Source organism: Ziziphus jujuba, chromosome 8 (assembly GCF_031755915.1).
Source record: "Ziziphus jujuba cultivar Dongzao chromosome 8, ASM3175591v1".
In the NCBI taxonomy this organism is placed as follows: Eukaryota; Viridiplantae; Streptophyta; class Magnoliopsida; order Rosales; family Rhamnaceae; genus Ziziphus; species Ziziphus jujuba.
In genome coordinates, this window is record NC_083386.1 from 14,501,086 (window position 1) to 14,514,607 (window position 13,522).

General features: G+C 32.1%; 1 protein-coding gene and 1 long non-coding RNA gene across 6 annotated transcripts; one reads left to right on the forward strand and one right to left on the reverse strand.

Moving 5' to 3' along the window:
• The first annotated feature begins 5,066 nt into the window (after positions 1–5,066).
• Positions 5,067–9,930, forward strand: LOC107409104 (rust resistance kinase Lr10-like). Of its 2 annotated transcripts, XM_048469524.2 has the most exons (5): positions 5,224–5,364; positions 5,810–6,005; positions 6,538–6,570; positions 7,194–7,223; positions 8,703–9,930. In XM_048469524.2, the coding sequence occupies exons 2-5, from the start codon at positions 5,816–5,818 to the stop codon at positions 9,767–9,769; spliced, it is 1,320 nt and encodes a 439-aa protein (XP_048325481.1). In that variant the 5' UTR covers positions 5,224–5,364; positions 5,810–5,815; the 3' UTR covers positions 9,770–9,930. The 2 variants fall into 2 exon arrangements, with proteins under 2 accessions (XP_048325479.1, XP_048325481.1); XM_048469522.2 differs by having other exon boundaries at positions 5,067–6,005.
• A 139-nt stretch (positions 9,931–10,069) lies between these two features.
• LOC107409315 (uncharacterized) lies at positions 10,070–13,097 on the reverse strand. 4 transcript variants are annotated; one of them, XR_007239481.2, is made up of 3 exons: positions 12,858–13,097; positions 10,987–11,461; positions 10,070–10,830 (listed from the first exon to the last, which is right to left on the reverse strand). It is a non-coding gene; the product is annotated as an uncharacterized LOC107409315 (long non-coding RNA). The 4 variants fall into 4 exon arrangements; XR_007239480.2 differs by having other exon boundaries at positions 10,987–11,181; positions 12,789–13,039; XR_007239479.2 differs by having other exon boundaries at positions 10,987–11,181; positions 12,858–13,023.
• Positions 13,098–13,522: the final 425 nt, after the last annotated feature.

Sequence of the window (13,522 nt, forward strand, 5' to 3'; positions counted from 1 at the left end):
AGCAAAAACTGCTGAAAATTCATTAAGTAAAAATTCATAAGTTGTTTGGTAATTCTTCTGTTTGAGTCATGGGTTCAAACAGTTCAATTTGAAAAAGGAACCTAACCCTTTGGAAATGGTTCGATTCCTTATCCATTAAAGCTGCCAATAACCAACAATATAACATTTGAATTTCAAGAATCACACAATCTTGTTTGAAAGACATGGTCAAGGCTCGATGGTCTTTCTCATTAGGTCTGAGGTTTGCTAACCATTATACCCCTAAAATTGTTTGACATGAAGAATATAAAAATCGATTTTCACTCGACAACTTCCTATCATCAACTTTATTCCGTAACATTTTCTTGGACAATTAATATTATCATCATTGGCCAGCATGACTTGGAATCGTCTGCTTTGATTTAATGGAATTCCAAGCCTAGACTCAAGGGCTTGATCAAGGAAATTATGTATACTGTCTTCATCCACCAAAATTCTAATTTCATGGTTCAAAAGTTTTCCTACCACCCAAAGTGTCCAAGGATGGTTAGCTTCAATGATTGCGTGAATGGAAATCTTTGTTCTTTCACTCCATTTGATTATTGACCAGCTTCAATGATTACTATCATCAGCTTCAATGCTCTATCTCCATGAAGTGAGTGATTCCTGTTAAGTTCACTCCATTTGATCTCCTTCCTCCATTGGCATTGAATCCTCAATCATATAAAACTATGTATATTGACAATGGTGACCTAATACATATTTCTCATCATAATAGAAGCATGACTCCTTTGATCATCTCTCATTGGCCTTTTGTCTTAAAATCTATTTTAATGAAATGGGTGATGGAACAAAAATTCAGGTTGCTAAAGTGGTCTTAGGATCCCATTGATTTCGAACAAGAATGTGAAACTTGGTTCGTTATGTTTTTCTTAATTGATCTTATAGAACAGTGCTATAATTGGTTTTGTTCTTCAATGAGTTGTGCAACTCTAATTACATCTGCCAAAGATCTGGGCTATTTCACCTTGATGTCCAATTGAACTTCATCTTAAAACCCAACAATGAAACATCTAACCAAGTAAGATTCTAGTAAATTATCGATCTGTTGAGATAACCTCTCTTATTCGATTTGATAGATAGCCATCTAACTCATTTGTTTAAGTTGTGTCAAGGCCTCATAGGGATTGTCATAATCTATATGGCCAAATTTGTCAAGAAAAGTCTGAGTAAATTCTGGCCAAGTAAGTGGCCCTTGTAATGCAACACCTTTGAGGTGAAATGAGATTAACTGTAACTCTTGTTGTCACTCAACTCCCTTAAATTTAAAGTACTACTTGATATTGTAGATCCTTCATTTTGATCTTCCCCATTCAATTTTGGAAAGTACAATTTGAGTTTGGTGGATTTATTATCCAATGAGTTCAAGTTAGAAATTGATTCTTGATGCATGTTGATCGAAATATGAAAAAAGCCCCTCAGTGAAAAGGGATTTACTTCACGCTCCATAGGCTTCTGTGAATTTTGCAAAAACAAGCTTTGTAATTCTGAGAGAACAAATTGCAGAGAGGCTGTAATACCAATTAATATGTTCCTAGATTAAGATAGAGAAAATAATAAAGGAAGAAAGAAGAAATGAAAAATAGATAGATATAGAAGAGGGAGGTTTGGGAAAATACTCGTTCTTTCATCATAATTTTCCTATAAAACTTCCACTTGTTAAATAAAGCATGTAACTTCTCCTAAAGAAACTATAATAGCTAGTAGTGGAAACATGTATTAAAACATAGCAAATAAGCATGACAATCAAAAGTAACTACATCATCCTCAATGAAAAACCTATCAAAATGTCCCGGTAAAATTGTACAATTGTATAAGACAAGTGAGAAAATGTTTTACTTAAATGATTACATTACCCTTAATGAAAATGCTATCAAATGTTTCTATACGGGGGAAAAATTTTGAAAATCAAAGTGGGGCATGCCCTGCCCCACGCTGTCTACTCCTATATACTCAACCAATAATAAGCTTTCTCAATTGAGATGCACCCAATCAAAGAAGTTGCTGACTTAGCCAAAATTATAACTTTTTTTTAAGAAAAAAAATTAACAAAATCCATGGCCTGCTGATATATCACTAAACTTGTAAGATAACCATTAATTCTATACCTTTTTTGGGTTGATAAAAATCTTTCATATGGATCAGATTCAAATGGTACATTCACCCAATTTTATAAGTCAATAACGTGAAAAAAGAATCATATAGAGACTATATATATATATATATATGGGGTCCTCACAACACAATTTTATTTTATTTTATTTTTAATAAAAACTCCGTATATATCTTATCCTTTGTAGTGTTTATATATATTTATATGTATATATATATATACGGAAATTCTATGATGAGGACGGTCCGCATGAGGACCGTAGTATTAGTGATGGTTTTTTATAGTATTAACGACGGTTTCTTAGAAAATCATCACCAATACTATGAAAAATCGTCACCAATACTGTGGTCCACATGAAAACTGTTCGCACTGTCCGCACCATAGACAAACTGTATATATATATATATATACACACACACACACTTATGTATGTAATTATATAAAAATATTAGTAGTCGTCGGTATTATATGCCCAGAAGATAAGCCTGTTTGTGTGAGCGTGTAAAAGCTATCCGAGTTGAATCACCCACAAATAGGAACTATTACAGTTTTTTCCACAGCAATATTTGTAACAGATTCCTATTTCTTTATCCTTCTTCTTCTTCAAGAAAGAGAGCCCCAAAACCACTATAACTATCGCAGATCACCATTACTTTCTTTCTTACAATGGCAACCAATGGTTATCCGAACAATTGCCGAGTTGCTCCGCAGGGATAACTTCTCAATCAACCACAACTGTTTTGTCAAGATTGAGTAGACATAATACTACAAAGTTCATCATCAAGGTCCCTTTTTCCACCACATTCAGCAACATCAACAAATGTGGTAAGAAATTGGTAGGCTACCAAAGAAGGTGATCAACTTATTAGATTATAGGGTGAGCGAGGTAGATAAATAAATAATACCATATTGAATTTGTATCGATGTATGTATGCGTTAAAAAGTATACATGAAAGTGCATAATGTACGTATGTCTATGTAATTATGTGTAGATATGTGCTTGCAATGTATGCGATTATATATCTGTGCATCTACATAAGTACATGTATGTGTTATACCTTTCAATTCTTTGATCATGTGCTTCTTCACGGACGCAGATCCTCTCTCCCCAAAATCCTGTCCTAATCCCTGTTCCTGCAGTGATATTAAGCCACATCATCTTAAATTTATAGTCAGCTTGGCGTCTACCGATTATATGTATCATCATTGTCCCCTTCGACCGCTCTCCGGACGTTTTGATTTCTCTGCTAATTTAATTTGTGGGCCAACAACCATGTTCTCTACAGACAAAATATAGAATATCAAATATCAAAATGAAATTATAAAGCAGTGAGACGGTTCAGAGACCATATATATATATATATATATATATATATTGCCTAAAGAGAGAAAAAAAAAAAAACATGTGATCTGCATATGTGGTTCATTTCATTATCATTTTTATTATATTATTGTAAATTGTATTGAAGTGGGAATGACATACACAGATGGCAGATGCAATGTAAAACTTTAATAGATTTTTGTGCAAAGTGGAAAATATTGAATAGTTTAGAGGTACAAAGTATTATGTAAATTGTACTGAAGTGAGAATGGCATACAGTTTAGGATGCAATGTAAAAATTTTAATGGATTTTTTTGGGGTTTTTTCTCCCCCATCTTTAACCCCCCAAAAAAAAAAGAAAAAAGAAAGAAAGAAAAAGTGTTATGCTTGCAATTAATGCTCTCATCTTGTTATGTCAAATTTTTGATTCATCATTAATTTCTTAAAGTTTTAAAATTCTAACAACGTAAACACTGACATAGTACGAATCACTAAACAAATTAGTAAAATTAATACCAATCAACTGAATAGAAATAACAGAGATGCTAAAATGATAATTTGAATCAATAATGTTAGAGATACAAAAAGATATATTGAATGATAATATGAAATAACTTGGTAAACAAATTAGCATTACTGTTAATTTTCATTAGAAACAGAAAAAATGGATAGCAAATATGTATGGCCTAGTACATATGATGAAGCCAATACAATATAATTAATGACTTTTGTATCTTGATTATATGTACTTCCTTTCTACGTACCTAACTAGTGTTTGAACATTTATATATTTTGGAGTACAAAAATGCTAGCTGTCCTACTTGTAAGCACATATTTTAATTAGCCAATAACGATTCACTTAAATACAGATCTACAGTTTTAAAAATTCGTAAAGATTTAAATGAAACTAAATTAGTTACTGTCATATCGGACAAATAGTTTTTACTCTTTGAAAAGCACAGTTCCTTCAAAATCCATGGCCAGCTAGTTTATTGTTGTCCGCTAAATTTGTAAGATGGCCGTATGGTCACGATCACCCCACTTCATACGGCAACAATGTGAAAAACACTTCATATAAACTATTTCATAAACGCGGAAAAGACTTCATACACTTATATATATATATATATATGGTCCTCATAGACTTTTTTTTCCCAAGAAAATAATAGTTTCACATAGAAACAGAGACGGATAACAAATGGATGGCCCAACACGGATAGTCAAGTCAGTCAATACAATATAGTTAATGACTTTTGAATCCTGATTATATATCCTTTCAATACAAGAATATAGTTTGAAAAATATAGTTCATTCAGAATGCATGCGTGCAATTATCCATCTCTTGGCTAGCTAGTTTACCACTGTACGCTAAATTTGCAATATATTGGATGGTGACAGTCAACCCCCCACCTTATATGTCAATACTCTGAAAAGTATTTCATATAGACTATTCTCAATAATGTGGAAAATACTAAATACGCGGTTTTAAGACTTTCCACTCCTTCCCCACCCCAACCAAAAAAAAAAAAAAAAAAACTTTATACATATATATATTTATATATATATATATATATATATAGTCTTCTTTAAAAAATATATATTTATCACTACTAATTATAACTACTAGTATTGTAAACAATATGCTGAAAAGATAGACCAGTTAGTGTGAGTGTGTCAAAGCTCGCCTAGTTGAATCACCCACAAATATGGGAACGGGAACAGTTTCTTTCTCACCATTTATATCCTTCATTGTTTTATTAGTCCTCATCCAACATACTAGCTGTGCAAAGAATAATAACTTCAAATGTTCCCCTTCTTCCTGCGGCAATATCCCCCATATTAGCTACCCTTTCCGACTCGGAACCGATCCAGAAAACTGCGGTGACCTAAGGTACAATCTTTCTTGTGAGGACAACCATACTAACACTGTATTGTACTTGTTTTCAATAAAATTCTATGTTCAGGAAATCAATTATGATAACCACACCATCAGATTGGTGGATTCCAATTTTCACAAGGATAATAGCTCCTCCATCCCTCCTTATTCTTTGTCCACTTATAACTTCAGTACTTATTCATATTTATATAGAACCAAGTTATATAGGCACCTCTCACATAGGGGAGCTCATCTATCACTTTCAGAGCCCATAACTTTCTTGAAGTGTGAATATCCAGTGAATTCTAGTCTTTATCTACCCATTACTGCTCCATACATTAATAATCCAAGTGATGCTTTTTGGTCAAGCTCCGGTTCGTTCGAATCCGGAGGGTATTCTTATGTTAAGATTGGTAGCACAAATGCATCGGAATTGAAGGACTCTTGCCGTGTAAAGCAGATACTTATGACGTCTAAGCGAGGAATTGCAGAAAACAGGAATATTTCCTACATAGAAATCCACAATATACTTGAATACGGGTTTGAGCTTTTGTGGCTTCCCCACCAGTGCTATCTCAATGAAGCCAACTTAATTCTTTGTAGACCTCAAGAGAGCTGCGATCTTTGGGGACTGGCACCTGCCTCCTATTCTTGCAGTAAGATTTCATTGTGGCTCTTGCAGAGAGATTACACACATCTCCTCTTCTAGTTTGGAAATTTCTTTCACTCACACCCATCTATTTATTTTGTTTACCAACAAAATTCTCTGTACTTACAAAAACATGGTTGATCAAAATATTTTCTTAGATTGGATATTTTACAGATTTATTTCACAAGTACAAAAAAATAAATAAATAAGAAATAAAGCAATTTTATTCTGATCCGAAGAATGGAAAAATATAAAGTAGATTGAGTTGCGAAAATTTCTTTGTTTCAGCAATTGATCTTCTAGAGTCGAAAATGCTTAGGGTGATTACGTTTTCATTGTTAAAATTTGATGTGGTTAGATCAATGTTATTAATGTTTAAAGATACTTTTTGCGAAATATTTAGAAACACAGGAAATATGCAATAACTAAAAACTAAAGGGGATGTGCGATGAAAATTTAAAGTAAAAGAAGTTATGTGTAATTTAACTTAAATTTATTTCTCTAAGCTGACATTTTTCTTTTCTAATTGAATGATGCAGATATATTGCTTACCATTATTGCCACGGTTGAATGTAAGTTTCTTTGAATATCATCATCCAAAAATAGTTTCTACAAATTGCTTTATTTATTCCACTCAATTCTTACATTAGATTTACATTTGCAGCATTAAATGTCAAAATCTGATTGTTTTTTCTCTTTGTATTTGCACTATATAATTATGCATGAATTCTACAAACACCCCATGCATTTTTAAAATTTGTCACTACTCTTGATTTTCTAATATTTACATATACTTTCTTGAAATTTTGCATTTATTTCATATAGCACCTTTCAAATCAAACCATGTAACATATGATCAACAGTGATTAAATTTTTCCTGAAATATTTACTATTTATTAATTTACACTATAATTTTTTGGTTCTATTTTGCCCCCAATTTTGAATTAAGCTCTATATTTTTTTAAAATTAGAACCCTTAGTTTAAATTTTGGTTCTGATTTCAAATTAAACCATTATTTTTTATTTTGGATTAGATGTAGACCAAACCATAATGTAAACGTAGACCAGGATAAGCATAGTCTTCCTACCAAATTAACTTGTTTTGATGCGCATACGCAGTTATATTTTAAAGTGTATTCTTTTCATAATATCTATAGATTATATCTTTAATTATTGGTTCTTCTAATTCTTGTAGGGTGCCTGGAACTGGCATTCTTCTACGGAGGTAAATCCTTACATTTACACTTTCTTTTCTTTCGAAAACATTAATTTACAGTTTCAGAAACGTAACTTTCAAACGAAAAAATAAATAAACGACGTAATTGATCCATGAAAAATAATAATAATAATAACAATAAAGAAATGAAAAGAAAAAGAAAAAAAAAGAGCATTGTACAGAAACACGATGTCATAAACAATTTTTATATTCTAACATGAGTAATGTAACAATTTTATTTTCTACAAAATTATAATGTGTATTCAGATTTAAATACAACACATGCAGTTATGAACCAAAATAGTCATTAATTATTTATTTAGACAATATTAACTGCAATCTAAAAGTATATCACTAAGGTGTCATTTGTTAAAATAGTTGGTTTTCATATTCCATTTGATAACAAGTTCATTTTTTACTTTTTGTTTTCCTTTTTTCTTTTAAATTGTGGATAATTTGCTTATTTCAATGATCTATTAATCAGTTAATGTTAGTTAATAATAGTTAGAGTTTGTTAAAGATATCAATTAACTACAAAAGTTCAAAAAGGAAAGAAAAAAATTAAAAATTAAAAATCAATATGATTTTGAGTTGTATTTCATTTTCTACTTAAGTTTTTTTTTTAATTTTTTTGGTTGTCTTTTCCTCTTTACATTTATAGTTAATAGAGATATAAAACTACTATCAACTAGCATTAACAAACCATTGAAACAAACAACTTAAAGAAATAAAAAATAAAAAAATTTGTTATCAAATGAGACTTTAATTTTTGTTTTTCTACTTTTTTTTCTAGCTAATTGCGTGGAATCTGCTAATTTCAAGTGTTAGTTTGGGTTAATTAGAGTTTATTAGCAATCTATGCTAACGATAAAGTTAAAAGTCAAAAAGAAGAGGGGGGGGGGGGGGGGGGGGGGGGTGGACCTAAATGAATTATTATTATTATTTTATTTTTTTTCCTATTTAGAAGAAACTATTGAAGCAGATACACACAATTTAAAAGAAAAAAACAAAAATAAAAAATAAATTTATTATCAAACGAGACTTTAGTTTTTGTTTTTCTATTTCTTCTAGCTAATCGCGTGGAATCTGCTAATTTCAAGCGTTAGTTTGGGTTAATTAGAGTAAATTAGCAATTTATGCTAACTACAAATTTAAGAGTAAAAAAGGGGGGAAAAACCTAAATTAATTATTTTTTTTCTTTTAAATTTATTGTTATTTAATATGTCTGACAAACTATAACTACCGCCAACGCTTATAAGAAAATACACAGTTAGATAGAGAAAAAAATAAAAACAACAAAAATAAAAAACCAACCGCTTAACAAACGCCAAGTAAAACATCAATTTGAAGTCCAAAACAAATAAATAATTAGATCATAATCGATATCACAAAATTTGTATATTTGGGTGACACCAATTTATTTCTCAATGTAGCTTGAAAAACTTAAATGTAATGTTGACCAAATTGCACTCATTTGCTCTTTTTCAGTACCATTGTGGACAATAACAAAAATCATATTGGGGATTCCATGCGTGGTAGCATTTTTAATCTACAAATGGCGGAAGCGGCATTTATCAATGTATAATTGTATTGAAGAGTTTTTACAAACTAACAATGGCCTTATGCCTATAAGGTACTCATACTCAGACATCAGAAGGATGACCAAGGGCTTTAAGAACAAATTGGGTGAAGGAGGTTATGGTTGTGTGTACAAAGGAAAGCTTCGTAGTGGCCATCTTGCAGCTATCAAGATGTTAGGTAAATCTAAGGCTAATGGACAGGACTTTATCAATGAAGTTGCTACCATTGGAAGGATTCATCACATCAATGTGGTAAAACTAGTTGGATTTTGTGTCGAGGGATCCAAGCGTGCTCTTGTATATGATTTCATGCCTAACGGATCTCTTGACAAATATATTTTTTCTCATGAAAGGAACTTCTTGGGTTGCAAGAAAATGTGTGAAATTTCACTTGGAGTGGCTCGTGGAATTGAATATCTTCATCAAGGATGCAACATGCAAATTCTTCATTTCGACATTAAGCCACACAATATTCTTTTGGATGAGAATTTTATTCCAAAGGTTTCTGATTTTGGACTTGCTAGATTATGCCCATTAGATAATACCATTGTGTCTCTAACAGCAGCAAGAGGAACCTTGGGATACATAGCTCCAGAGTTATTTTACAAAAATATTGGACCAGTTTCTAACAAAGCCGATGTTTATAGCTTTGGAATGTTATTAATGGAAATGGCTAGTAGAAGGAAGAATTTGGATGCAGTTGCAGCGCATACAAGTCAAATTTACTTTCCCTCGTGGGTTTATGACCAATTCAATGAAGGAAATGACTTAGAAATGGAAGATGCAACAGAGGATGAATCAAAAATAAGAAAGAAGATGATTATAGTGGCACTATGGTGTATCCAGATGAAGCCAAGTGATCGACCATCAATTAACAGAGTCAAAAAGATGCTTGAAGGAGAAATTGAAAGCCTAAAAATGCCTCCAAAGCCTTCTCTATGTCCAGAAAACAAGCCTAAGAATGATAATGAGTAGAAATCAAATCCAAAATGACACAAACACTATCAGATGGTGACTCTGAAGAGATTAGTTTTAACTGGATATGCAAATTAAGAGATATAATTGAGAAACCATAGCTTGATTTTTATGGAACAGCAGAAATTCATATCTTCTATGCAAATTTTGATTATTATTTCCCTTTTTTGTTTTTTTTTTTTCTTTTTAAGGAATTTATCATCCAGTTAAAGTCCAATAGAATCTTTAAATTAGCTTGATATAGGACCAATTCTATCTCCCAGACCTAGCAGAACAAAAAGTTAAATGAAGGCAAAAAAATAAAATAAAATAAAATAAGCATCTGATATGAAATCCTGTGTTACACCGTACAAGTATCATAATATTTAAGATCTTAATGTGTCAAATATATATAAAAACTAAATTAAATAAATATAAATATAAATATTAAAAAACTATTTTAAAGAATTTAAAAAGAGAAATTAAGAATAATGCATTCTCAGGTATGACGTGTAGAAGAAAAATTTCACAAATGGGATTGTCTTGCTCCTTTGGCATAGCATTGCCTTGCCCATATATTGTGTTGGTATCTCTACTAGAAAATACCTACTTTGTGTTTGCTAATTTACTACTTGTCAGGGGTATATTCCAGCTACTACTGACCAGACTTCTAAGTTCTGTCTTAAACATAGCTGGAAAAATTATTAGAAACTTTTTTCCTACTTACATAATTGTAAGTCCTTCAAAAAGCATAATTTTAGCTACATTAGGCATGAGCTATGATACGTTTCTCAACTTGGCTTTTCCTTCTTTCGCTTAAGGTACTTATTACTCAATTATATATCAGCTTCCTTATTGGTCACATTTTCCATCAAAGTTGCATTTGAAATTTTAGTTGCCAAATAGATCAGTCAATGCCCTGAAAGTGAGGGATTTTCAATCATAGCTATAGAATAAAGAGGCCAGTACCTCACGAGAAAATGCACAAGCCAAGGCCCTGAAAGTGAGGTACTTTCATTGTAACAAAATAGCCAATCCACTGGCATTTGTCATCTGGAGTTGCACTTGCATCCTTGGTTGAACTGCATGAAATTATAATTAATCTTTAGCTCTATTGATTTTTCTCATGATTCTACCCTTTTTGACAAAAGGAACCACAAGTTACAGGCAACCATAGCTTAATATGAACTGCAAAATCTTTGGAAATAAATTAGCTTATTGTAGTTCGTGCCACTGACCTCTGAAAGTAAGGCATTTTCAATTGTATCAAAATGCTGGTCCAGTGCCCTCTCTTCCTGAGCATCAAACTTTTAGCTTCATCGATTTTAGAAGAAAGACAAGACCAGCCACCTGAGTCAGGATGGTTTACAAGCACAATCTATGTCTGTGCTAACTTATAAATAACCTTCCATCTTATTTGGAATAGCATCTCCCTGTTAAATTATATACCATCATATTTGCACTCAATAAGAGGAAGAATAAGATGGTTTAACCAAAAGGCCAAGCTAAAAGCTTAAGACAAAAATGAAAATGAAATATGGTTTTCCACCCATTTTATACAACCATAATACTACTATTTTGTTATTGAAGCCTGGAAACCACCATAAGATCTGTGTAATTTTGATTTCAATTGCCATGCCTTAAAATCTGGCCAAGCATGAATACCATATCTACCAGCAAGGGCAATAGCAGCTTAACTACTGCAAGACCAGCCTGAAATGGTGAAGCCATCAATACACCTAAAGTTCATAAACTCTAGATAATTGCAGTAGAAGTACAAAGCTCTGTTTGAGAAATATAAAATTGTCTTATGGATGATAAAAATTATTAGGCCTAAAAATTCTGCTTGATGATATATAAAACATTACAAATACACTTCCAACTCCTTATGACTTCCACTCTAGTTTGTCCAATGACCATGATACATAAAGTCGTCCCTCACGTTGTACTGAAACAAAATTATGCTAGCTGTAAACAGAGCCTTCTAAAAGCCCTAAGCGCCAATTTGTGTAATGCAATTAGTCTCTTTGACAAACAAGAGAGCCACCAAGCAATGTTGTCCCCAATGACTCAATTTTCAGAAAACATATATTTGCAAAAGAAATCCATTGATTCAATTGGGACAAATTTCCCCAACCATTCTACAAACTTAGAGCTCATTTAATATGCCAAAGTTAGGACAAGAGATCAGATGACTATCTACTAATAATGTCTGTCTTCTTCTTTGTTTGGTAAGGTAGGATAAATAATAGTAGATAAGGTAATATCTTGGTGGTATTCAGATCGGATTGAAGTGTGCCATGTTACAATAGGAAACCCACCCAAGTTGTCCTGTCCTATACCTAGTGTTATCATCCAAATGGATGTTGGTGAAGTAAACTATCATATTATAGGGAGATACAAGATCTTAATTTGGTTTCCATCCTACCCTCATACATAAGAAACACAAAATGTAAAAAAAAAATTAAAAAAAAAAAAATGGCATGCCCAATGTGCCTGTAATGGAGAAATTCCTTTCATAATATAGTGCAAAAAGGCTTTCAAGTAATTATCAATTTCTATATATATAGATTCTACAAAAGGTCTGCCCTGTAAAACAACAAAACACTCACCAAATTGTAGTAAAACTAACTAAATAGCAGGAAAAAATTGTAGTCTTAATTTCTATGTCAAATAGCAGTGCAAAAGGTAAATTGATTAACAATGTAGGTTTATCTTATAAAGGAGGAAACAAAGGACAAGGAAAACAAGGTTTACACATTAAAATGGTATAGAACAAGAAAACATTTTACTGTTAAATATTTATGAACTTTTGATGACTAACGAGGTGTTGAAGTTTATTCAAGAAATAGCCTGAATTAGCTACAGATTAATTGGCACATAAGAGAAAAAAATCAAATCCCATCCAATTCATCTAATAACCTCAATAATCAGCTAAGTAGCAGAGCAAACGCACAGAAATAACCACAAATTTATAGGGAAAAAAAAAAAAAAAAAAAAAAAAAAAAAAAAGAAGAAGAAGCTAGACATCGTAATTTACGATAACCATATACATCGGCGAAACTAGTGCCAAAACCACTGGAAAAATCGGAAAAGATGCTTGGCTCACAAATAATGAGATTTCGGCCGGGCTTCGATGGAAGATAGCTGTATTGCTTCTGCGTTGCAAACTCTGGATTTGGCTCATAGGTGATAACCGTGGTCGTCTAGTAACCCGTAAAGTGACTCGGCGTTAGCTTGTTCTAAAATATCATCAATCCCGTCTTGCTGCGGGGAATAATTATGAGTGTTGATATTATCAACGCTTGTGAGTTTGTGACCATCAAGGGTGGGACCAAGGTGAGGTGTCAACTATTAATCGGCACCATTTAAATTATTTTTTGAGATGCTTTTTTTTTTCTTACATATATATATATATATATATATATATATATATATATATCTATATATATATCTATATGTACACACACTACCTATCAACTAGTAACCTTATAATATTTACTCTAGTAATGTAGATGGCTAGCCAAAATAGGATAAAACCCAACAACAAGAAAATGTATCTCAAAAAGGTAAAGCACATCATCATATGGTCATAAAACAAGCTTAAAACCAGCACCAAAAGGTCTGCCTTTCGTGCTAATTTTCAATGCTCCCTGGAGCATTGCTTCCCCCTCTGACAAAGAAGTGGGACTCAAGTCCCTCAATGGTAACAGAGGTTTTTTAATTCAGGTGACAACGTTTAAGTCTTCTTCTTCATCAATTCTTCCCCAACAA

What these genes read in the sequence shown, in the direction of transcription:
- LOC107409104 (XM_048469522.2), top strand. Translation starts at nt 5,180, where the DNA reads ATGGGAACGGGAACAGTTTCTTTCTCACCATTTATATCCTTCATTGTT. An exon ending in ACCTGCCTCCTATTCTTGCA is followed by an intron (nt 6,006 to 6,537) that starts GTAAGATTTCAT and finishes TGAATGATGCAG; the next exon opens with ATATATTGCTTACCATTATT. An exon ending in ACTGGCATTCTTCTACGGAG is followed by an intron (nt 7,224 to 8,702) that starts GTAAATCCTTAC and finishes GCTCTTTTTCAG; the next exon opens with TACCATTGTGGACAATAACA.